This window comes from Glycine soja, chromosome 9 (assembly GCF_004193775.1).
Source record: "Glycine soja cultivar W05 chromosome 9, ASM419377v2, whole genome shotgun sequence".
Lineage (NCBI taxonomy): Eukaryota > Viridiplantae > Streptophyta > Magnoliopsida > Fabales > Fabaceae > Glycine > Glycine soja.
In genome coordinates this window covers 40,516,625-40,529,663 of record NC_041010.1, presented here as the reverse complement: position 1 = coordinate 40,529,663, position 13,039 = coordinate 40,516,625, and the positions used below count along the sequence as shown (strand labels likewise).

General features: G+C 29.7%; 2 protein-coding genes across 2 annotated transcripts; both read right to left on the bottom strand.

Annotated features, from left to right (window-relative positions):
• Positions 1-1,098: 1,098 nt before the first annotated feature.
• LOC114368905 lies at positions 1,099-3,877 on the bottom strand. Its single transcript, XM_028326188.1, has 6 exons — positions 3,542-3,877; positions 3,240-3,303; positions 3,025-3,160; positions 2,479-2,800; positions 2,058-2,186; positions 1,099-1,946 (listed from the first exon to the last, which is right to left on the bottom strand). The coding sequence occupies exons 1-6, from the start codon at positions 3,624-3,626 to the stop codon at positions 1,495-1,497; spliced, it is 1,188 nt and encodes a 395-aa protein (XP_028181989.1). The 5' UTR covers positions 3,627-3,877; the 3' UTR covers positions 1,099-1,494.
• A 2,840-nt stretch (positions 3,878-6,717) lies between these two features.
• Positions 6,718-8,104, bottom strand: LOC114425410 (transcription factor KUA1-like). The gene is made up of 2 exons (XM_028392330.1): positions 7,646-8,104; positions 6,718-7,420 (listed from the first exon to the last, which is right to left on the bottom strand). Exons 1-2 carry the CDS (start codon positions 8,002-8,004, stop codon positions 6,943-6,945), a joined length of 837 nt encoding a protein of 278 aa, XP_028248131.1. The 5' UTR covers positions 8,005-8,104; the 3' UTR covers positions 6,718-6,942.
• Positions 8,105-13,039: the final 4,935 nt, after the last annotated feature.

Here is a 13,039-nt window from a genome sequence, read left to right as displayed (position 1 = left end):
TTAAACAAAAAGTTATCTAGAAAAGGGTTTTTTTTTCAAGCTTGATTTGCTATACCTTGCACTCAAAGCAATAGATAGTTAAACTCACATTTGATAACAATTCATTGTTAATTTTTTAAAAAAATTTATTTGGGTAAAATATGTTTTGATTCCTCTAAAAATTACTAAAATTTGATTTTAGTCTCTCTAATTTTTTTATCTGTTTTTTTGTCCTTTTAATTTTAAAATGTTTGTTTTTTGTCTCTCTAACTTTTAAAAAAAATATATTTGGATAGAATATGTTTTGGTTCCTCTAAAAATTAGGAAAGTTTGATTTTAGTCTATAATTTTTTTTATGTTTTTCTGTCCTTTTAATTTTAAAATGTTTATTTTTCGTCTCTCTAAATTTGAAATGTTTATCACTTTTGGTCTTTAAGTATTACATCATGTTATTAGAATTTATCTTAGATTAATTAAACGGGATCACTCATCATCATCATGTTATTCACACATCAAATACAAAGTGTTGTGCGTGAGAAATGTATTGAAAAAAAATTTAAGTCCTACATCGATTAGAAATAATATCAAGATAGAGTATATTAGAACATTTTTAATAGGGATTATTGAGCTCAAAAATCCATGTTCACTAAATCTACTATTATTCTTACTCAAAAGTTCTTCATGCTAAAAATTGGATTCCAAGAGAACTTTTAAGAACTTCACTTTTATCAAAAAAAATATTATTTTATAATATCATTTGAGAGAAAAAAGATATTCTGTTTTTTGTTTCTGTACAAGTAAGATCCAAGAACCCAAATTCGGTTTTACCACTAGAGCAAAAATGACAAAAATTCTTGTATCTTAGGTGGTATTATGAGACCCAGAAAAAGTGATCAAAGAACCCAAAATGAGTTCTTCCATGAGGGTTAAATTAGACCTAAACTCACTAACAATTATAATAAAAAAAAAAAGGGTAATATGAGGATATTACAAACTATGGGGTTGCAGGAAGTAATAGCCCACCTTCTTTGCCTTTCAAAACGAAAAACAGCTCGCCTTGTTTATTCATTAGACACTAGTCAATACGAACATCTCAAAATGGGCCATTCAAGTTAAAAGTCTAATATAACATATATTCATTGTTATTGACTTATTGTTTAATTTTTCAAATAACATTGCAGCAAGTAACAACTACTGCCTGCCACAGTTTTTCAAAACACCATGTAAATTACCATGAAATTTTGAAGAAAAACAAAATGTTCTGCTCCATAAGATACGGACTATTAAACAGTGTATGACAAAAACAGGAGTAATTAAACTTAAATCATGATCAGCAGTGACCAGAGTAGCATAAACGGCAGAAACATGAAGGAACCCCTGATCCTTGTGCAAACAGAGATTGTTCGTCTCCTTCCATGTGATGGCTCATAACAAAATTACCAACAATGGCATTCATCTATGATCTATCTATCCTTACAGCTATAACAGAATCATTGAGCTAACATCCAACATCTACTAAATTTCCTCTTCATCACTCTCTCCCCCAAATATGGAAGCCATTTTCATGGCTAGCTTTGCAGCCATATCCCTTCTTTGAAAATCGGGCATCAATCTTAAGCCTGCACGCATATTCCCAATCTCAGACATTAACTGTTCCAAATCCTCTAATTCGAGACATTTAGCCTCGTTTTCCTTCCCATCGCCTTTGGAATCCATGATATTGTGCACCACATCCTTGTCACTCTCATCCTGAATTGTAGGGCTTGAGGTTGTGGGATGAGACTCTTTATCAGATTTAATTTCATCCTCATGTTGACCATCTGTGCCAGGATTGTTTTGAGGAGCTGATCCCCCTGCACCTAAGGACGATGCAGAAACCCATCCTTGTTCACTTTCATCCCAATCGGCTGAGCCAGCTGATAAGACTTCATACTCTTGTTCATAATCAGATTCTTCTGAAGATAACTCTGAGGGGGAGAGGGGGAAGGATAAACCAAAATCAGTACTTGCACTTATTCTATGTTGACAAAAGCAGCAAGAGCATGCTCCAAAGAAGGAAAATTGAAGAGGTAAAATACCTTCTTTCTCAGGAAATGATGGTTGATTTATCCTATCGCCAGATTTCAATACCATTCCAGGCCACATATGAGCAGAAAGTGCACCGTAGAGACGCTCAACTCCTTGTAAATCACCATCTATGGACAAGCCTGTAAAATAATTGTGTGAAAATCATATATCTGAAAATAATTTTCCAATGTTCATCATTATATCCTTAAGTTTTGGTAAGCAGAAAAAGTTTGAATATGGTGTGTTTACAGTTATCTACCATTAATCATCTTTCAAATAATTACTTGTCATCGAACCCAGCTCTCTCTCATTAATAATGTATTAGAATTATGACTCATCTACATCTAAAATTGTGCATTAGCCAAAGCAAAAATCAGACTTATGTACAATATGTTATAAACCAGCTAATTACAATGGAAAGTGAAGTTTTACATTTGTCAAAATCAGCATTTGAACCACATGCCTCAATGAACTCAATATTGTGATCAGTGCACCATTCCAAGCAGGATCTTCTGATGTCCCATGACGGTTCTTCATCCCCCAATAAACTGGTTCCCTCCAATTCAGATATTCCATACTCTTCTGAATAAAGATCTGCAGCAGAGTCTTCAAGTTTCAGCAACCGTCTTCTGTATTCAGCATGGGCTGGGTGACCAGTAACCAGGTCCACTTTGTTTCCAATACACAGCAATATCTCAAAGTTCTGAATATCAGTGTGGGATACCCATTCTCGAAGTGCTGCTAGGGAGGATGGCTGGTACATAAACGAAAAAAAAAATTAAAAAAATTAAAGATGCATAAAATGTATTTGTCACTCAAGGCACATAGAAGACAAGAAAAAATAGTTAAAGAACAATTCTTCTGCACATGAAAATCAAAACAATAAGCAGTGAATATAAAACCTCCATCAAGGATTAAATAACTACCAACAAAAACAGAACAAATCAAAGGAGAGTCAAGTCAGGCGAAGGAACTAACTTCATTCATGTCAAAAACCATCACCAGCGCAGTCATTCGTCGAAACACGGGCACGTTAGCAGCAGAAAAATCGTCATTGAGATGAGCCATCCAGATAGAAACATCAGCAGTGTAGTACTTATTGTTAATAGTCCACCTGTTCATTCCACATTCAAATGGGAATTCAAAAAATGATTCATAATAAGCAAGGATAAAACAATTGAAAGTGAACATACCCATGGACATTCACTTGAGAAGCCGAATCAAAAGCAGCACCTTCAACATCAACAGAGGTCAATCCTACACTCGACATCAGCCAAATCAAATTCCAGTTCCAGCATACCAAAGAATTAAAAATTGCATCAACACATTAATGCTAGAGCATCTAGGTCAAAATCCAAAACATAAAACCCATCACACACCATTGAAAAAAGATACATAGTATAAGCTCGAATTACGCCAAAGATGTGATTTTACAACAGTTATAAGATATAAACCTAAAATTAAAGCTTAGGGAGAATAAGTGAGAAAGAGTTACGAGATAGGAGAGTGCGTTTGCCGACGTTAGAGGATCCAATTAAGAAGATTCCGGGTCGGTTCAGCAGATCCGTTTGCGATTCCATGAGAGAAGTTTCGGCTCTCACTCGGCGTCTGCGGTTTTTCTCTTCTTCCTCAACTCGTTCATGTCATCCATGAAGCGTGCGTGCGTGCGAGACACCGAAACTTTAATTCATTTAGATTATCAGAGCCATTTTGTATGATCCAACGGCTGAACCTCCACTTACGGGAGAGAGAGGTATAGAGGATCTCGTTCTCGTCTTCTTCGCTAGGGTTCTCCTACGCTAGCCGCACGCAAGTCATGGTGTGCGCACTATCCAATCCATTCAATTAAAAGAATGTTAAAATATATTTTTCTTGTTTAGTAAAGTTTAAATTTAGTTCATGCAAATAAATTTGTTCATTTTTCATCATCAGAAAATTATAATGTTATTTTTTCCCCTAAAATTAGGTTTGTTTGTATTCGAATCTACCTGGGGTTGTTTTTTATTTTAAATTTTAAAATGTGATTTATGCGATTAAAACTTGTCATAAATTATAAAAAAAAACTTAAAAAATCACAAAAATACAGCCTGTCGTCACAAACTGCAAGAAATATAATAATACAAGAGTCAAATTCAAAAAATCGAATCAGAATCAAATGCAAGAATATAATTTTTTGCCTTTATGCTTAAGCTTCTAGTCTTTTAGAGAAACTATACGAGAGCTTATACAAATTAGTTAACGATTACCTAATCGATAACTCATTTTAGTAAATAAAGAATCTCATTATATGCATACTTAATTTGTGTATTTAAATAACATAATAATTATCAATTTTTTCTCTCTTTTATTGTTTTTTTGTGTCAAAACAATAGGAATTTAACTTCTTTTGAGTTTTTATCCAATAGATACTAAAGTTAGTAAATTTATAGTTTTTTTGGTTTTATACTTTTTGTGGAGATACAATAGGAGGCATGAAGAGGATTTAAGAACTGGAGTATCACTCTCAGTAAGCTCATCAGGACCATCGAGCTCAGGAAGCTCGCTTAGCGTAATAAGTCACATTGGAAGCCAGTTGTCACATGCAAGTGCACTAAGCGTGCACCCTGCGGCTTAACGCGTGGTCACTTAAGCCAGCTGGACATGTTTGCGTCGCGCTCAACGCGTCTATCTCGTTTAGCGCACAATCAATGTTGAAAAACATAATTGTGTTGTGTTTTAAGGGGGAGGGGAAATAGGGAACTTGAAGCATATTCTATTCAGCATAAGAGAGTCAGGCTAGGGCACGAAGAAGAGAGAGAACCTACTCATCTCAGAGCTCATTCATCTCCATTCTCTTCCATTCCTTTTGCCTATTTTTGTATTTATAAGTCTCTTATGATAATGGGAGGTTAAACCACTCATTGTTGGAATCTCAACAACCAAACACTTTTGATGTAATGATTCCAACTATTTGTTTAATGTTATTTCGATATTATTGTCTCTTTTATGTGTTTATTATCATGTTTATGGTTTGATCACTCATGTTCATATAGTGTCATAGGATTTAGGCATTGAAAAATGTTTATTTCCTAAGAATTTGAAAAGAACATCTAGGTAATCTATCTCTAGGATAAAATGGTATTATTTAGCTTAAATTATGCATTTCTACTCATAATGCAAATTGTCTAACGTAGCTCTTAAGGGATTAGGATTGAAATTAGGTAACTTAGGCTCTCTCACGTGTGGAATCATGGCTAAAATAGGTTAGTGGATGTAGGTAATAATTGGAATAACATTAAATAAAAAAAAATCTTCAACAATGCATTACGAGAAGTTCTAGTAGGTTGATCCCCCCAACATGCCCATAATTCTGCATCAACCGTCACTTCACTGCTCTGAGTGTTTGTTTTCTCATCCTTGCACATGCTTTGCTCTGTAGTTCAATTTACATCAAATTTATATTTATGCGCCATCACTTGAAAAATATTCAATTCAATTAATCAATTTCTTAAAATTGAACATATTCAAACTTTGACTACAGTCAAAATTCTTGTGAACTCGACACTTGGTCTTACCATTTTAAAATACTACTTGAAAGAATTGATACACTTTTCATTGAGTTAACACTTATCCAAACAAACATTTTATCTTCCTCTTCGCCAACTATACTAACGTTGATCATGTCATCAAAGTAACCAATTTCAATTGCAAATGGATGGTGGCTTGTAGGAATTCCAGTGTCTCTTCCATTCTCAACGTCAAACATTTCATTTACTTGAAACTAAAACACTTTACTCTCTTTCACCTCACAACGCAATTCGAGCCATGTCCCAAATAATGGAGCCATTAATGGCATTAACAACAACCATGAAATCGTGGAGCCACGACGAGGCACTCAATCAAGCGCACTTACTATAATCAAACCATTGTCGAAGGACCATCACAATGAGGTGGATGGGCATAAGTGACCCATTCAAATGTCAGAGCCCTACCTCCACCAGAATCGACATCACTCTAGTAAGCTACTCCATCGTTTCCAACTAGTCAACCAGAACTCCACAAGCCGCTCAACCTCCACCCACTGTCAAAGATGTTATTGCTTGTGTTTTCCTCATAATTTTGGTTTGAATCTGCGTTTAATAAAAGAATTATGTGTGGATGGAACAAAATGGGGGAAAATGATAAGCCCAACCATTAGGGCCATTAATGTAGTCAAATTGCCCAACCAATCCTGCATAAGAAATGCAACAATGGTGATGCACACAACTCCTATTCCTTTAGCACATTAGTTCATATGGACACTCCACCCATCTTTTTATTATAAATCACTCTCTCAACAATGGATTCAACAAATACACACTCACCAAAGTGGTGTCGCTCTACTGTAAAAAAGATTTAGAGGTCAATGAGCCAATGGATCTCATCATTGAGGAAGGTGGTTGCAGCGGTGTGAAGGTCAAGTTGCTATGAAGGTGTCAAAACATCTACCTAGATGTTGTAATCAACAATTTATATGCTTGAGGTTCAATTAAAACTTTGTATTCGATGTTTTTCTTTATCCAAGAACTCACTATAGTATAAACTTCTACACAATCAAATAACAATTTAACAATCTAATGATAACATAACTCATTCCATAAAACAAGAATGTATATCATTAGACTGAAGAACTTTGATGTCGTACAAGAAAAATCACAATTGCTAATCATTTTTCAAAACCATAATTAAACCACAGGAGGTACAAGGAAGAGAAAACGATGACAATCTTTTGTGATAAAAGATAACCTTGATAACATAAACACACTTTAACACCAGAAAAAACAACGAAAAAAAGTTATTGAGTCGCATATAACAATGGCACAATCACACCTAAATTTCTTTATTTGCCAATGAAAATATGCTACACATATTTGAGTCTCAGTTGTTTCGACCCAGGCGCAACTCCAAATCAATTTCTTTGTTATCATTAGCAATGGCATGCATGGAAGTGCCTGCAGTTGCACCACTTGTATGAGTTTGGAACCCATACGCTATGGTGTTGGTGCTGGTGCTAGCTTCTCCATATTGTGGAACCAAGGGAAAAGGAACATTCATTGGGACAGGTGTGAAGAGTTGTTGTGATTGGTTAACAATCATAGACATGGAGTTTGAGGCTGATGGATCCACCATAGGGTTTAAATTCCTTGACATGGGGTAAGGTGCAAAGTAGGTTGGGTTCTTGCTACTATAGCCATATGAGTATGTTGGTGGTGGTGGGCTTACTGATTGCTGTAGGTTCTTGAAGAAGATAATAGCATAACTCTGGACTTGTTGAGGAGTCTTGTTGCATACAAATTCTTCTGCAATTTTGGCCCAATCCCCTTTTCCATACTTAATTAGCCCCTTCACAAATAACCTATAATCAAAATGCAACATATTAGTGTCCTAGCAAAACGAAAATAAGTAATAAATAGTAAAATAAAAACCCTCTTGATGACCTATGAAGTTTTAATTTCATTTCCCATTATTTTTTACCAAAAAATTGAAAGAGTAATAGGAATGAAAGTGCAATTAAAGAGAATAAGAAAAAACAAAGAATGATAATATAAAATTAATTAGATTAAGGTTGAAGGACACAAACTCATGCTCTCCCTGAGTCCAAGACTCATAGAGACAAGGCTCTTTCAGCCTCGCTCCATGTGAAACCAGGTTTGTGTTTGACCCAGTTATTGGATCAAGTATGGTAACATCCCCACCCTGCATAACCGATGGGAACCTATTAACAATCTGAGAGGGCCCATAAGTTTGTCTTGGAATTGGGCATAGAGTAGTTTGTTGTTGATTGGTTTGGCTTAGGTTGGGATTTGTGTCGGCCATTATTGGTAAAGGAGCATGCTCAAATTGAATTCGCTTATTGGAAGTAAGGGTTACGGATTCATTCAATGACTTGGATGGTGATGATGGAGGAGAGTTTGTCAGATCAATGATTTCAAGCACCATTATTAAGCAAAAGTGAGAGAGTGAAAAGGACGAGCCGAAGGTGGAAGGGAATACAAAGAGAAAGATTATTGAAACTACACTCAAGTTGTGTTGTGAAAGATGCAATTGCTTGCGGCTTGATTTATAGTACTCAATGGATATGCTTCATTTACCAAAATGCCCTTAGAAAATGTTGTCGTATATAATAATTTCATTAACATTTTAAACTTTATGTTTTTAATATATGGTCCCTGAATCTATCATATATACTCTTGCTACCCCCACATAATTTAATATCTTTTAGTCCTTAAACATTTTAAATTTTATGTTTTTAGTCCTTAAACTTTTTTTATATGTTTTGAGTCCTTTCATTTTTTTTTGTTCTTACTTTTAGTCCCTTAATTTTTTTTCCCGTCCATACTTTTACTTCTTAAAAAATGATTAAAAGAAAGGATGAAAAGAATTTTAAGGACTAAAAGTAAGGACAAAAGAAAAATTCACGGACTAAAAACAAAAATCTAAAAAAGTTTAAGGACTAAGAAGATAGTTTACCCTAATAAAAATTATATACAAAGAAGAGAATATGTTATATTATCGAGTTTACTACCTCACTTTTATTAACTCAAGCCTATTTATTAATTAAAGGATTCATTTAGTGGTCTGCATAGGATACAATATAATTATTTTATGATTTTATAATAATTTGTTTGGTACATTAAAAAAATATAATTAATTTTTTGTCTATCTTATCTTGTTGGTCAAGTAATATCTTTATCTTTGTAGAATATTTGGGTTAAGAAGCAATATATGATAATGAGTATCTTTCTATCTCTTGATATGTGTATATGAGGGTGTGTGTAAGGATGTATGTTTTCTTCAAATGAGAATGAAAATAATCAATCTCATCTCTTAAAATTAAATAAGAATCAAAAGACACCCTTAAAAATTCACTTAGCTAGTAGTGATAATGATGGGTTACCACCATCATTATTGTCATGACTATTGACACCACTATTATCATTATCACCACTGTCGCATGGGGATGACGGTGGTGATAATAATAATAATAAGAGTTAATTAAGTTTTTAGTTCTTATTTTTAAAAAAATTAATTTTTAGTACTTAAACAAATGTTTGACTAGTTAAGATTCCTTGTCTTCTTTTGGTTAAGGCTTATAGTCCTGGAACAAAAGTTTCGTTAAGAGACTAAAAACCAATTTTTTAAAAAGTTTAAGGACTATGATTGGTCAAATTTTTGTTTAGATACTAAAAATCATAATGGAAAAAGTTGAGAGACCCAGACTAATCAAACTTTTTTTCAAAAGGACTAAAAATTGAATTTAAAAAAAGTTACAGGACTAAAAACTTAATTAACGTTAATAACAAAAAGATTTAAATTAATATGAAAGTAGAGTCCTAATAATGGCTCTCCTTGGCATTTATTTTTAATACCTGAAACTTGAGTTGTTTTACTAATTTCTTTATTAAAAAACTTCATAATTATTTAAAAATATTTCTACAATTTGAATCCAATTATATTTTTAAATCTTGAAAATTATCAAACAAAATAAAGAATCACATGCTAATACGTATATAAGGGACAAATCAAATGAGAATTTTTGGTTATTTTGAGGAATTAGAATATAATTTGTGTTGTAGAATGATACATGAATTTTCATGATTAAAAGTTAATTGTCAAATAATTTGATGTGTTCAAAGTTGACCAAAAATGTCAACAATGTTTGTATTTAACCATTGAGTGCACTTTCATACATTGACTTTTTGAGCAAAATACAGTACTTTTATATAAGATTGGTTTATTTTTAGCTAACTTCTATCATTTGAGGAGTCAAAATTAAATGATATTTTTATATCATATAATTTTAGAGATATTTTTGCAATTTTCATTATGTAAAGATCATTTTTGGTTTTTTTCATTTATTGTATTTCAAATTTTCTTGTTTATATTTACCTAAGCCACAATCACATATTTGTCAAGAAAAACATAAGTTGGTATGTCATCATCAAGTCTCATATTAGTAAAATTTTTAATTTTAAAAAAATACTACAAGAGGAATTAAAATTATATAATTATAATATTTAAAAGACATAATTTGCGTAATTAGAATTTAGAGATAAAATTTTTATAATTGTAATATTTGGAGGACTTAAAGTGCAAAGACAGTTTAGTTTAGAGTTGTATAAGTGAAAAATAACTTATAAGGGAAGTATTAAAATATTTTACCACTTATTTTTTCTTATTGGTTAAAAACTTTCTCCCATATATTTGGGTAATTCAAAATCATTTATGTTAATAGGCATTAAGAGATAAATAACTTAATGTGGGATAGATTTAGAAGTGGGCCTTTCTCCACACTCATTTTGTTAAAGGTTGTTGGGGTTTATAAATAGTTGATATGTCAAATTATCTATCACTTAATGATTTATTTGAATATCCTAATTAATTTATTTTGATGATGTTATATATATATATATATTCACCCATTATTTGAGTTTCTACAATGTCTTATTTCATTAATTCCATCTTTATTCATGGGTTTTTCCTATCTTTAGAATGGTTCCTAAACTATTATCCCCTATCATAGGAGTGGGAGCAAAATATGTCATATAAGAATTGACTTTTTATTTATAAACAGAAATTTTATAAAACATGTAAATTATTTTTAAAAATAAAATATTAAAAAATTTAATAACTAAATATATAAATTAACAATTTGTTATTTTTAGTTTTACTAAAAAAATTATAAAACATATTTTCAAATAGAAATTTTGTATGTAGTTTAATTATAACACTAATTAATAGTATTCCGGACCAAAATATCATAAAAAAAAATTTATCTTAATTAACAAATTTGATTAACGTCATTTAATTTCATCAAAGAGGTTTAACTCAATTAGTTGAACATAATATGTGAGTGTTATAAGCTTCTAATGATATATTCAATTTCTACATATAAAAAAATATTTTTTTTCTAAAGTGTTCTACATTGGAACTAGAATTAAAATTGATTGTGAATATTTTTGGAATGATATCATTAAATAGAGTCAAATTAGTTAAAATTTATTTATATTTGAGTCTAAATATTTTTTTGCTTATATTTATGTCTAAATAGAGTAAAATTTATCATATTATTAATATTAAATAAAATATATTTTTTTGGATTAATAAACATTTATTAAATATAAGAAAGATGATGTAATTATTATAAATTTAATACCTAATAAATTGTTTATTTGTATTCAATGTCATTAAAGTATTGTTTATATATATTGTCGTTCAAATTTGAGTATTTTTTTTTCAGCCTTAAAAAAAATTTTAGACCCTAAAATTTTCAAAAAGCTACTTTGAACCACAAATATTTTTTTTAAAATGATATATAGCAATTTCAAACTACAAAAATATTTTTCTTGTATGGTCTTTTTTCACATATTCACCCGATTTTAAAGAAAAATAAAAATATGAATATGAAATTGTTGTGATTTTTTTATATATTCTCATGATTTAAAAGTATTAAAAACTATTCTAAATAAATTAAACTTAAAAAATATTCCTAACGATATAAAAGTGACATCGTAGTATCAATACAAAGAATGAGAGAGACTAAAAATTAATTTTCAAAAATTTGAGAGACTAATAACAATAAATTTTTTTGAAGGACTAAAATATCAATTACCCAAATTTGAAGGACTAAAAACATTTAACCTTTTATATATATATATTAATATTATTCAAATTTAAAATATTTAATATTGCATTTAATGAAATAATTACTATACACTTTAATATGTTTTATATTTAATGTAGTATTTATTGTATAATTTAATATATTATATTTACTACACATAATATATTTAAATTTATTACTATTATTAAATATTATACATATTAATGTTGCATTTAATGTAGTAGTTACAATAGAATTAAATAATGTACTAATACATTATATTTAATGTACTATTTGCTATAAAATTTAATATGTTATATTAATTATAATGTTTATATTATATTTATTACAAAAAAAAATATATCAATTTAATAATATTATTAAATATTATATATATATATGTGTATATATTTAATGTTGCATTTAATGTTTTATATACTATAAAATTCAAATACATAGTCAATAAGTCATTGAAGAATTTAATATAATATTTTATATTATTTTTATTACATATAATTAATACTGTATTTAATGTTTTATTTAATTTAGTACTTTTTATAAAATTAAATATAAAATATTTATGTTATATTGAAAACACTATATATATATTATTTAAATTTAGTATTTTTTTATTAATGTTGCATTTAATGTAATAGTTACAATAGAATTTCATATAGTATGTACTAATACATAATATCTAATGAATTTTTTTTAGATTTTTTTTGGTAATTTATTTTTGTGGAATTTAATATAGTATTTAATACTCTCTTTGATTTTATTTATAATCCTACAAAATCTATTGTATTTAAGTCTCAAATATAAGTACATTTTAATTATTTTTGTCTTATTTAATGAGTCTATATTTAAAATATTTTTATTTAATAGTAAGTTTATGTTTGATAAGCTACAATCAAATGTAATTTAGAAAAAAACTTAATTGAGATTCATATAAGTTTTTATCTTAACCCTCGATTTATCAAGGGAAAGAGATCTTGGATAATCTAGAATTCGCAGAAAATAAAGTCTGACAAAAAATTATTTTTATTAAGGGTTAAACTCGAGCAGTATCGGAAGGATAATCATATAATTTAATAAATTTAAATAATTTTATTAATAAATATGAAAATGCTTTTTATGTTATAAATAAGACAAAATGGAGTATATTATATTAATTAAAATGTTTATATTATATTTTTTTTATTTGTGAGTTATGTTTATATTTTATTTTTAACGCACAAAATTTATATATATATATATATATATATATATATATTCAATGTTGTATTTAATCTATAATATATATACATATACAGATCTTCCAAAAAAAAATACGGGGACGGATTCCCTCTTCCCTCAAGATCTTTTGTATTC